The sequence below is a fragment of the Echinops telfairi genome, unplaced genomic scaffold (assembly GCF_000313985.2).
Source record: "Echinops telfairi isolate 266 unplaced genomic scaffold, ASM31398v2 ScPeMD7_7412;HRSCAF=8450, whole genome shotgun sequence".
Lineage (NCBI taxonomy): Eukaryota > Metazoa > Chordata > Mammalia > Afrosoricida > Tenrecidae > Echinops > Echinops telfairi.
The window spans coordinates 18,987,235-19,000,310 of NW_022111312.1; the positions used below are offsets into that span (position 1 = coordinate 18,987,235).

The window sequence follows — 13,076 nt, forward strand, 5'->3', positions numbered from 1 at the left end:
GGATCCCCGATTAACCTTATAAATAGCTTGGCTAAAATTACCTGTATTAAAGCAATGCTCTAGGGTGAAATTTACTTAGTTTTTATTATGTAATCTATAACTGAAGCAAGGAAAATAAATAAGCCCTCATGCCTGTGTGCAAACATGTTCCAAGGCACACCCAACTGAAAAAATATCATACATACCGAGATCACAGCTAAGACAAGATTTCATAAAAAGGTAAGAATAATTTAGTTTTGTGGGAGACTGAGAACCTGGAAGAAAGTGTATGTGGCCTGCTTTCAGCACTCATGACCACAGGGCCTGGCACGCCATCCCTAGTGAGAGGCATGCCTCCAAGGGCCGAGATATACCAGAAACATTTTGTCACTATTAATGCAGTGAGACTATTGTATGTAGAAAGGCTTAAGCATTTCTAAATAATGAAAATACAGGAAGCAAAGGTTCAGAAGCAATGCAGAACATGCTTCTGCTACAATGCAAACCACGTATGGAAACATTAAGGTACATTTAGATGTTGGTCACAAGTTCGTGGGGCAAAAGTAAAAGAAATGTCTGAGGAAGGAAACGTAAAAGTATAAAAATCTTGTCTTTAATTGGTTTCGTCTTACAACGTGTTTGCACACGTAGACAAGAGTGCTGTCTGAAAGAAGGGACCACATCTGTAGCACGCATGACTACCCTCGCTTTGCTTTTCCTTCTGGGTCCCTCAAACACACTTGCAGCTTTGGTGACTAGATCCTGTGCACATACTTAGTTACTCAACACCAGCACCTGCATCTCTCTGGCTAAGTCCTTTCTTGGGCTGCAAATGCATACTTGGTCTGTGTGCAGGAGATGCAGGAAGTTGTAAGGATTTAATAATCCCAGGTATAACATCAACAAACAGGAGGATAAGTACCAATAGCTAGCTTGTCCCTCAGGAAGTTAAGACTTAGGCATGTTGGCTTAAATTGTCATAGAAGTGCTCAATGTTTTAGAAAATTAAATATGTTGGTATTATACCTTGTTAAATGAATTATTAAAAACCTATCTTTCTATGGATCTATCTAGCAATTTGACAGATTCAGGAATTTGACAGTCTAGGCCTAGTTTTAAGTGGAATTTAAGGAGATGCTTTCTAAAACTTGAAAAAATATTTTTAAAAAAGATATTTTTCTAAAGAGCAAAAAACTTACAACAAATACAGAGACCAGTAAGAAAGGTAAAAAGAGAATATTTCATGTATTCCATGATGTCTAAATTATAGAAAAGCCAGAGTAATATCTGATTATTAAAAGGAAGATAAAGACATTCCATGGGTTAGAAAGCTTAATACAATTAGGATATCAATACATCCCAACACAATATATAAACTCAACGCAATCCATATAAAAACGCCAACAGTCTTCTCTGCAGAAATGAAGCCGCCAAAAAGGCAAGGTATCTTGAATACCTAAAACTTTTGAAAAATAATGAAGTAGGTTAACTAACACTTCTGGATTTCAAAGCATACTATAAAACTATAGTCATTCACACAGCCCAGAACTAGTATAACAGTAGACATTTAGACCAATGGGATAAAATTGAAAATCCAGGAATAAGTCATCTATCTATGGTCAACTGATATTCAACAAAGGTGCTAAGTCCATTCAGTAGGGAAGAGTTTTATCAAAATGGAACTGGGAAAACTGCATTTCCACATCCACATGCATGAGTCAGGATCTGTGTCTCACCACATTAACACAAAAAAGTAAGAACTAGATCAAAGACTTAAATGTGAACATTAAAACTATAAAATTCTAAATGACTGGGGAAAAAAATTCCTAGAAAAATATAGAGAACTTGTGGGACCTAGCATTTAGCTATTGATGATCTGCATTGACAACAAAAGACCATATAGCAAAAGATAAAGTAGATGAGACCACATAAAAATGAAACATACTTTTACATCCAAGTACTTTCCTCACAAAATGAAAAGACAACCTAAAGATAGAGGAGAAAAAAATTCAAGGACCATGTATCACATAAGTCTAATATCTAAAACAAAAATGAAATTCCTATTGTGTAACTGAAAAGAGAAAAACTACCAAATCAATTAGTCGGCAAAGAATTTGATATTTCACCAAAGAGAAGATTCCAATTGCCAACACGTGAAAAGAAGCTCACAAGTAGTAGCCATTAAATTCCAAACTCAATGCTTTGGCATAAATTGGCTCATATTGACTGTATAGGACAGATTCATACTACCCCTGTGGGTTTCTGAGACTGCAAATCTTTACAGGAGTAAAAAGTTTCATTTTCCTCCAATGGTAGTTTTGAACTGCTCACCTTGTGGCTAACAGCCAAACATGTACTCCACCAGGGTTCCTTTAAGATAGCTGCACATCAAAATTACAATGAGGTAACACCTCAGAGTAAAACAGAAAACGAACAGTGTGGTAATGCTATGGAGAAACAAATCCTCAACCATTGCTCTTGGGAATGTCAAATGGAAATGTGGAAAAGTTTGGCAGGTTCCAGAAAACACTGAACATAATAAAACTAACCCAGCAATTCCTAAACCTACCTAAATAACAAGAATAAAGGTGGAGTGCAAACCAAAACCTATCCACCAGTGTCAACTGCAGCACTTTTCATTAACGGTCAAAAGGTAAAAACACCAAAATGTCCACCAACAGATGAGTGGATAAATGAGATTTATACTTACAGTTGAATATCATAAAACTATAAAGAAAAAAACCTAACTTCTCATGCATGCCACCATATGGATAACCCTTGAAAACATGCTGAGTGAAATGCCAGTAGCAGAAGGACAAATATGGTATGGGGGCACTTATGTGGGATAAGCAAAGCTAGACAGACTGTGGGAAACAGAAAGATTCCTCCCAAGTTGTCTCCCCCAAATCCTAACCCTAACCCTAACCCAAACTTAGCTGCTTGGGAATGACTATACACTTGGAGGTCATCAAGAGTAGATAGGGGTCATTCTCCCCAAGAGCTATCAGCCATCTAGAACAAGCAGTTACCATTGTTTATTCCACAACAAGTAAGGCCCACTCCCTTCCGATAAGGACTGTTTTCTTGTAGTAGACCTGAGAGGTCAAGCCCACCCAAGGTGGCCAAGGTTAGGCCACCATCATGAATCTAGGGTCCGCCCTTCTTGTCACACGTATACCTCTAGTCTCTCCCTTTCCTAACATGTGCACACCCCTAGCTCATCCCCTTCCTGTCACACTTATACATCCCCTTTCTATGTGTATGCCTATTCTGCCCCTTCCTGTGACGTGTGGTTACCTGCAATCACACCCCCTGAAGTAGATATAACCCTTGGTTAGCAATAAACGGGGTCCTAGAGCCTCCTGCCGGGTCTCCACCCCACCTGGCCCTCGGCCCACGCTGTGCACGGACCTGGCTGGTAAATCATGGCCATCCAGAGGTGAGCATGCTACCATGAAATGTGTGACTCCATTCATTATTTGACTCTCTCCTATCTCTCATGCTCTCTATGACTTTACTATAGTCTTTATATATAATAACCGTACAGTTGTGCCTATCGAACGTGTGATTAGTGGTGGGGTGCTGGCACCCCTTCCAACCACAATAGACCAAAGTTTATTAATGGTTATCAGGATGGGAGGGAAGAGGAAAGAGGGATTTTAGTTTGGGGGGCACTGGGTTTATGTTAATAGATGTGGAGTAGGTTGTAAAAGGATAGGAATAATGGTAGCACAACATGAAAAATGTTATCACTGTCACTGAATTGTACATGTGGTTGCACTGGCAAGTATTTTGGTGTGTATATTTTCAGCATCAATAAAAAATTAAGTAAAGAAACTAATATTATCTCTTGCTTCTAAAAGAAAAGAAAAATGAGAAGAAAATAAAAGGTGGGGGATGGTAAGGACAAACTGGGTGGACTGAAGATTCCATTTTTAATATAATGATAATGAACAGAATAAGACTTCACAGAATACTCTTCTGGGCATCAAAGATGAGGGGAAAATTATAATTTTTTTACACAGAGATATCTCTGATGATAATCGTCATAAAGAGATTAAATATACCAGGGACAACACACCAGACAAGAAGTCAAAGTCCTAACTGTGAGAGACATGGGCTACCTTCATGATCCAGATTAGTAGGAATATTTCATTTTAAGCTACAAACAAAGAAGTCACTGTTCTAAATAACCACCGTTTTAGAGATTTTGAAAAGAGCTGTTTGAAGTATATTTTAAGTTGCCCAATTCATCAATGACCAATGGACTTCCCCCTCTCCCACCTGCCTAGTTTCTCATACACTCACCTGGAGAGTCTGAACTTGCAACTTTTTCTCGACCCACCATCCAGGGCTCTTCTCCTCGTTCCAGCTTGAAGATCACATCTGGCTTCAAAACCTCATACCCTATTTCAAGGGAAATCATAAAGGGCTAGGACACAACAGCGTTAAAGTCTCTGAAGAACAAGCAAGGTTTAGCTTCTGAGTTCACCTAATAAAACTCCCCACGGTTATCTCAACACTGTAAATAACTTTAAAAGATATAATAATTCATCCCTGGTGACAAATAATAACAATCTTTGACGTCTATGATTCAAGCCCAAAACCATTCAGCCTATCAGAGGTTTTGTAGTCAGCCTGACTGGGTTCAAATACAGGTTCTTTCACTTATGGGATCTCAGCCTTGCGGAAAGTTACTTAGTCTCTCTTTCCCTCAATCTTCTCCACAGGAAACAACGATCATAGTACCTGCTCTAGGGAATTGTTCTAATGATTAAATTAAGCTAAATGTGGCATATGATTAAGTCATAGGCATTAGTTCTGCTACTACTAATATTACTGTGTTTCAGAGGTTGAACAATGAGATCGTGAGTTCATTATTGGACGGCGAGATCCAAATCATATTTTCTTTGGTGTCATAATCCTAGATACCTTAATCTCCTAAATGAAAGTCCCAAATAAGTACTTTGGAAGCTGTAGAGCTCACAGCAATTGATAAGAGAAAGGCAGTTTTCTGGGCAAGCACTGTGGGCAGCTTTTCTTACCCAGTGATATGAGGCTGCTGTAGTTCTCCAACATGACATCCTTGTATAAGTCCCTTTGATAGGAGTCCAACAGCTGCCATTCCTTCTGGGTGAAGTCCACAGATAAATCTTCAAATGATAAGGACTCCTGGAAGAGCACAAACCTAGTCAATTTGAAGGCGTTATCAGGACTTGGAAAAGAAGTATCAGGCCTTGGTCACAGTAGTCATCTTAGCAAGACATAAGGGAGGCCTACTATGTTCCTATCATTGCATCCCACTCTGTGGGAGAAAACGTCACTGCACCAGTCTTCCACCCTTCCAGTCACACAACATACGAGACCTGACATAAGTGACTTTAAACCCTCTGAGCCACCAAGAATGTATTTACTGAACTTCACGTGTCAGGCACCACAGGAGGTGGCAGCAAGGAAAAGCCCAAACAAAATCCCCCAAAGCTGCAGTTTGAAATGACCACCCACGTGGAGAGCAAGATGAGGCTTCTTACTGCAGTACAGAATGAACAATCAGTCTCGGAAACCCACAGGGAGGTCTACCCAGTCCTATAGGATTGCTCTGAGTTGGAACACACTCAGTGCAATGAGTGTGTGCAAGAGGTAATTTTATTACAACTGCCCAAATCTCCTGAGCCAAGCTGAGTATTAGTCCCAGTAAATCTGCTTCATTCATAAAAGCATAACTTCAGTAATAAACAGTCAAAAAGTTCTTAGAAAGTAAACATCAAACATAGACACAAACAATGTAGCCGAGATTGTCTTACCGACTGACCCAAAAGACCCTTACATTAGGTCAAACCCAATCTCGCAAATGTTGTATAATGTTAAAAAATATGAATTTTATATAAACATATAACACAGTTCCATTTATAAGTTAATATTGTATAATTCTTACTAAGTAAGTTATCTTTTAAAGAAAACGTGTGGTTTTGTTCACAACTCAATTGGACACGTCTGTAGATATAAGTGTACAAGACATGTCCACAAACCTAGTATTAATACTAGGTTAATACTAGGTTAACAGGGACAAAAACTAGATATAGTATAAAAGAACTAAGAATTTTTCACTACAAAGCAGAAGTCTTTGGTTCTGAAACTGATAGATATCAGAAATAAAGCCAACTCTGAGATTCACTTACTATTCACCACGGACACTGAAACATAAACGTGAACTAAAAGACAACTTTAGCAGATGGAATTTTGCAGCGCTTATATGATATGTGTACTAATAAAGATGTGATTTGCAATCAAGTATTCCCCTTGGCTGGCTATGGGATTTCAGGCCAAAACAAACTATGTGTCTCTGAACCTTAGTTTCCTGATAAATTATTCTACATTCATGTTGACAGGTACTATCGAGTTGGATCCACTTCACTGCCATCAAGAGTGAGCCAGGGGCAGAACATGTCCTTTGAGTCCTGAAACCTCTAAAACCAGAGCTATGTTGGGAAATGGCAGCAGCAGCACCCAGAGCACGAGACAGAACAGCCAGTTTCCTGACCGGGGAGCAAGAGGCTGAGGAGCCTCCCTTCTGGTGTGGGCTGCCTCCGAGCCCTTAAGTGGGGAAGCTAGGTTTACGGACTAATGGAGTTATAGCTGAGCGGCTTCGGGACAGGGCTACTGGCAAACAAAGTGCACTGGAGGCATGTATTGGCAGCACTGAAAGAGCTTGGTAACATTACCCAAGCAGGGCAGAGGTCAAAGAGCTATGTGGCTGAAAGGCCAAAAAATGAGAGAGAGACCTATGTCTGCAGGCATGACTGAAAAGTGGCACTACTGTCCTAAGAACTGTATCCTGAACATTCCTGATCCTGAATTATAACCTGCTAGCCTCTCTGATAGAGCTCATAATCCTGAGTATGGACTGTGAGTTCTGTGTGGCCATTGCAGTGAATTATCAAACCCACAGAGAAATAGAAAATGCCATGGGAATCACAGCTGGTATCAGAATTGGTAAAGGCATGTCTGACCTCTGCCTCACAGGAAGCTATCTTGAGTTGATGTTGAATTGCAGTTTCCTTTTGACTTATGAGGCAAGAGGTCAGATGCTGCTGACCCCATTAACCTACCATCAAATTCATTGATTCTTTCCTCAGCTATATTGAGCCTCCGCATGAGTCAACCATTGGCTTTCAGCAGCAAGAACCAGTTCTTCAGAAATGGATGGAGGTGGTTGCTATTAGGAACCAGCTGCAACAAAGAACGTCCTGTGTAGAAATGCAAAGTCCTAGAAGAAAAGATTGAAGGAATAAATCTTACATGGAGTCTTTTGAGGAAGGAGGTAAGGCTTTAGGCAAATTGAGCAACACTAACACAAACATTTCATTTCCTATGATATAGAAATGAAGTGTTTTCCCACCGCACACCCCAATCCTTTTGTAAAGGACCCAATGAGGCAACAATTGCTCAGGTGAAAACTGGGCAAATAAAAGGTTAATCCACCACTTGTTCGATCACTTCCTCATACTATGGAAGTCTGTGTTACCATCATGCTGGAAACTCTGCCACATATATTTTAAGTACCAGCAAGGTCACTCATGGTAGACAGGTTTCAGTCCAGCTTCCACACTGTTAAACTAGATAGGAGGACTTGGAGATATGTCTCCAAAATTTTTTTTGACCAGTAAACGTCTTATGAATGACAGCAGAACGTTATATGACATAGTGCTCAAAGACAGGGCCCTCGCGTTCGAATGCAATCAAATTTTGACTGCGGAAGAACTGCCTCCTCAAAGCAGAGTTGACCTTGATGATAGCATGGAGCAACGCTCTCGGGATATGTCTTAGCTGATGTGGCACCACTCAAAGCATTCACTAAAAACTGGAATGTGGAATGTACGAATCCACGTAAAGATTGACATCCTAGGCATGCATGGGCTGAATAAACGAATACTGGCCATTTTGAACCATACGATCATGGCTTACTGTGTCAGAAACGGCATTCTATTCATCACCATCAACTTGTATTTTATTGAAGAACAAGTGAGAGAACAACACAAACGTCAGTCTCTTCAACTCTGAGACTGGAAGGTGGTGCTCAGCTACCACCACCAACTGCTCTGGAAAAGACATTAGAAGGTCCTGTACAGAACGGGAGAAAATTAGTCAGACAGAGAGTGATCGGGCCCCCAAGCCTTCACCTTCAGTTCTGGAACTGAACTCACTTTTGTATTAGAGAAGTCAATCCTTTTAGATCCAAAGGGCAGCACTGACCTAAAGACAAAGTTCAGCAGAGGGTTAGGGAAACAGGAAGAATGGGAAAAGAACCACAGAGAGCAAGGAGGGTAAATAATGGTACACTGAGGGGATTGGGATGGATAAATTACACAGGATGTGTATGAATTGCCAAATATAAAACTACATTCAATTCAGTAAGCCTTTACTGAATTCACAATAAAAAGTTAATTGGGAAAAAAAATGCGTATCAGACCAAAAGGTCAACAAGTTCAAAAAGGAAAATAAGGGTTCCTTAGGGATACAGTGGGAGAGAGTAGGTAACGGGGAGCTGATACCAAGGAATTCAAGGAGAAAGAAATTGTTTTAAAACTAACTGTGGTAGCAACTATACAATACTGGTTGTTGTGACTGAACTATGGAATGATATGATTTCTGTATTAGCTCCCAATAAGATGGTTTTGAAAAAACAAAGAATAAACTCCTAAAATTAAAAAAACAACAACCTGTTTTCAAAAGTATTATTTTTTTCCCATTAGCCTTTTCCTTTCATTTTATTTTAATGTAATAAAAAAATTAGGATGGAAAGAATAAACTGTTTATCATTTGACACATTTCCCTAATCAGATAGCGAAATTTTACCAAGTAATTAAAAGTTTTCCTTTATAATCTTATTATAGACTACTTGCTGAGGTCTAAGTGAATTTCTGGGAGAAATTTCACAAATCAAGGGGTTTATATGGAATTTGTATAGATTTATTAAAGATAGGCAGCGTTGAACCTTTTACATTGACAGTGTATGGTAGGCTATCACTGTGGTGATCTTAAAATATTTCTGATGACATTTAATTTTGCTGCAGGTAAATCCAACCTGTAGCCGCTTTCATGTCACACCACCACAATAAAGGAAGCATCAAGTGAATCATACAAATTTTTCATTTTCCTTGTGTGTATGAGTTATCGCTATATTACATGGTAGTCCATTAAGTGTGCAACAGCATTATGGAAAGTATGAAATAAAGTGAGAATTTCCAAATTGGGGCATGGAGTAAGCACACGCTGCCAGGAAAAGAACCCACATGCTTGCTGCAGGGTTGTCACCACATGGTTTTTAAAAGCGCTCTATCTATGAAACAATGAAGCAAAAGTTCAGTAAGAGGAGGTATGCCTATACACAGAAGAATGCAGATTCTACAGATGATCTTACTTTGCCTAGTTAAGTAAATGCTTTCTACAGTTGAACCTGGAAGGAGAATGCATGTCTACTTGACCTACAAGTCCCTTCCTGAGCCAGTGATCACACCCTTTACAATACCAAAGATGGGGCAGGAAGGATGGGTGAAGGCTTCTGGTGTCCCTGTTCTTATTCCCAATACCGGAGTAACAGAGTCCACAGTGCCGAACTGACAGTACCACAGTAGACACAGAATAAAGCAAGAGAAAGAAGCTTTGAGAGAACAGCTGAAAAGACTCCACAGAATTTAAACTCCACACTTTGCACAGAGTATTACAAGCTAAGGAATTATGTTATAATACACTGCAGTGACTTTATGAGCAAATATAGTATATACCCTATTGTTTCTTCAGAAGAAGTGTAAATAGGTAAGATACAGAAAAGTAGCCAGGGTGGCTCAGTGGTTAAGCATCTGTCTGCTAACTGAGAGGTCAGCAGTTCAACCTCACCAGCAGCTCCGCAAGATGTGGCCATCTGATGTAAAGATACAGTACTGGAGACTCTGAGGGGCATCTCTATACTACATGGTCAAATAAGATTTAGAATCAAATCAATAGTCGCAGGTCATACTAAGGATAAGGGACCAATAAACACTGGCCACAGGATAATCAACCTACAATGTTAAGTGAAAAATGAACAGTACTGATTGTTATGTACAGTAGGGTACTGTTTTCATCAGAAATAAATAAATATGAGGGGGCTTCAAAAGTTCATGGGAAAATCCCATTATCTTTTAATAGCACTTACCACTAACTTTTTGAGGCCCCCTTGTACATATATACCATTGTATATGGAAGGTCACACACCATCTGATTCCTCTAAGGAGGCAGAGGAGCAAGGAACAATATAGTTATTTTTTTATAATATATCAACCTTATTATTTTATATTCCATGCACACATTACAACAAGTAATTTAAAAAGTAAAAAGTAAATTTAAAAAGTAAAATCAAGTATTTGAAAATGAAAATGAAAGGCATCTGAGTTGGGGTAAAAAAGGCAATTTCTTTCCACTCCCTCATTTTGGGATGAAAAAATCTGATGAAGGCAATTCACAAACCCCAAAACTTGTAGGTTGCCTAAAGTAAGTGATGGAGCTGTCTGATGGGACCCCTCTCCCACAGCTCAAACATAACAAAGGTGCTAATTGCGAAAAAAACAGGCAGTGTTTCTCCTTCTGTTGCACACAGGAACTCAAAGGTACCTGATCACTCCCGCGGCAGTTTCCTGTTAACATTTTGTTTTGTTTTATTATTTTCTTAAGAAGAAATCCAAACCCACTGCCATCAAGTGGATTTTGATCCATATCCACCCTCTAGGGCAGGCAGAACTCTTCTTGTGGACTCCAAGGGCTGTCAATTTTTATGGAAGCAGACAATTTCATCTTCCTTGCAAGGAGCAGCGGGTGGATTTGCTAGCCTTGTGGTGAGCAGTCCAGTGTTTAACCTACTAAGCTACCAAACTCTATCCAGAAATGGTAGGACTGTGCTGGATGACAGTGTGATGGAGTGGGGATACCAGAGTCCCAGCAATCACGCTGTTCTTCCTAGACACTTACTTAAGAACCAATTCTTTCTGTTCCATCCTGCGTCCTATCGCTTTGATCAGTGTCTGGGGTCTTAAAGGCTTGAAGTTAAACAAGAGGCCATCTGGCAGGGTAGCAACAAAGCTCACATGGAAGAAGCACACTAACATTTGTGATCACGAGGTGTCGACTGGATCAGGCATCAGAAGACCCAAAACAAACAACCGTTTCTATGTGGATGAGGGAGATCGGAATGGAGACCCAAAGTCCATCTGCAGACAACTGGATAGCCTCTCACAGAAGGGTCACAAGGATGGGAAGAGCCAGCCAGGGTGCAGTATGGCACCGACGAAACACACAACTTTCCTCTAGTTCTTAATGCTTCCTTCCCTCCACTATCATGACCCCAGTTCTATCTTACAAATCTGGCTAGACCAGAGCATGTACACTGGTACAGATAAGCCCTCTTGACACACAGAATCCAAGACAGATAAATCCCTCAGGACCAATAATGAGTAGCTGAGAATGGCAATACTATGAGAATAGGGGAAAGCTGGGGGAGAAAGAGGGAACCGATCACAGTGATGGATGGACACACATACCCCAGGGGGGACGAACAATAGAAACATGGGTAAAGGGAGACAGTGGACGGTGTAAAATATTAAAGTAAAAATAATTTCTAAATTATCAAGGGTTCACGAGGGTGGGAGGGTAGGGAAAAATAGAGGAGGTGACACCAAGGGCTCAAGTAGAAAGAATATTTTTTGGAAATGATGATTGCAACATATGTACAAATGTGCTTGATACAATTAATGTATGGATGGTTTTAAGAGCTGTAAGAGCCGCCAATAAAGTTATTAAAATAAAAATAAACTTGGAGGGAAATATCCAATAGGTACAAAGACCCGAGGCCAATCAGGCCGCGGTGAGTGAGGCAGGTCTCAGGCAAGGTTTGAGGGGTCCCTCTCTTCACTCATTCACCGGACCCTAAAGTACCCTGCTCGCCTACCTCCACCTCGGTGGCCCGGCACCCTCAACACTGAGCCAGGGGCTCGCAAGTCACCCTCAGAAACCACCACTCCGCACACAGGCCCTCACTCACCGGGTTTAACCGCAAACCTGATCCTGCAGCCTCATCACGACCCGGAGCCCACGCCCGCACAGCGCCCACAAGCGGCCCCCCCCTCCCCCGCCGCTGACCATCTCCAGCCCTCGGTCCCCACAGCACGACCCCTCCCCGCCCCTGCCAGCCTCATCGGACCCGGGACCCCGGGGTCCCGCGCGGAGTGGGTGGTTCCAGGGTGCGCGTGAACACCCCTCCTCCCGCGGCCCCAACACACTCACCCCTCAGCCCAAACTGAGGACAAAGGGTAAGGGCGCAAGTCGAAAGCGGCGGTAGCGCCGCGAGTGCGCGTGCGCGAGAGCCAGGGGCCGCGCAAACCCTTCCCAGAGTGCCGCTCGCCAGCCGCGCCCCGCGTCGCGGAAGTGCCGGTTGCCTAGAGACGAGGATGCCTGGGAGCGGAGCGGCGGGCCAGCTGAGGGACAGTCTGTGGACACGGGGCAGACAAACAGACGTGTAGGAGTAAAAGGAAGCCCAGGGTCACCTAAATCGTTAAACAGCCGGTTATTAGCCGATAGGTTGGCGGTTGGACCCCGCCCCGTCCAAGAGGCACCTAGGAAGAAAGACCTGGAGATTTAAGTTGCCACTGAAAACCCTGTGGAGCCTAATTCTATTCTGATACACAGGGATTCCCATGAGGAATCAATAGCAACTCGTTTTGTTTCGATACCACTCTTCAGTCTGGATTTCCCTCACTTTCCAGCCAGCGTCTCTGCTACCTCCAGTCACTTCCCTGGTTGCACGAATATCCCTTAGTGGTCTGACTCGCGCCTTTTGCAAACCAGTACTGCCTCACTTGCCCATTTACAACAGGCAAGGGAGTACTGAGAGCACCCAGGTACGTCACTTGGAACCACATACATTTCTCCCTGACCCCAGAGTGTAGGAACAGGAGCTCTTACTTTCATGATTATTGACAACTCATCTCCTTCCCTGATGGCCCCTGGACAGAAGATTTCAAAGCAGATAATGAGTAGCCTTAGTTCTTAATTGTGGGAATTTTGCT

The 13,076-nt window shown here is 41.7% G+C and overlaps 2 protein-coding genes across 6 annotated transcripts in view; both read right to left on the reverse strand.

Annotated features, from left to right (window-relative positions):
* Positions 1-12,340, reverse strand: part of LOC101655369 (zinc finger protein 84) — a 22,779-nt gene extending 10,439 nt beyond the window's left edge. For 2 of the 5 annotated variants that reach the window (XM_045296791.1, XM_045296787.1), the window contains exons 1-4: positions 7,945-8,055; positions 7,089-7,246; positions 5,025-5,151; positions 4,288-4,386 (exon numbers count right to left, since the gene is read on the reverse strand). In XM_045296791.1, coding sequence (XP_045152726.1) covers positions 4,288-4,386; positions 5,025-5,151; positions 7,089-7,100 — 238 coding nt within the window. In that variant the 5' untranslated portion in view covers positions 7,101-7,246; positions 7,945-8,055. Of the gene's footprint in view, positions 1-4,287; positions 4,412-5,024; positions 5,152-7,088; positions 7,247-7,944; positions 8,056-8,183; positions 8,226-12,294 lie in introns of those variants that run through there. The other 3 variants (XM_045296788.1, XM_045296789.1, XM_045296790.1) reach the window with 3 other exon arrangements.
* The window catches only part of ZNF26 (zinc finger protein 26), an 8,232-nt gene continuing 7,453 nt past the window's right edge, over positions 12,298-13,076 (reverse strand). The window contains 1 exon segment of the mRNA XM_013006421.1: positions 12,298-12,497. Coding sequence (XP_012861875.1) covers positions 12,298-12,497 — 200 coding nt within the window.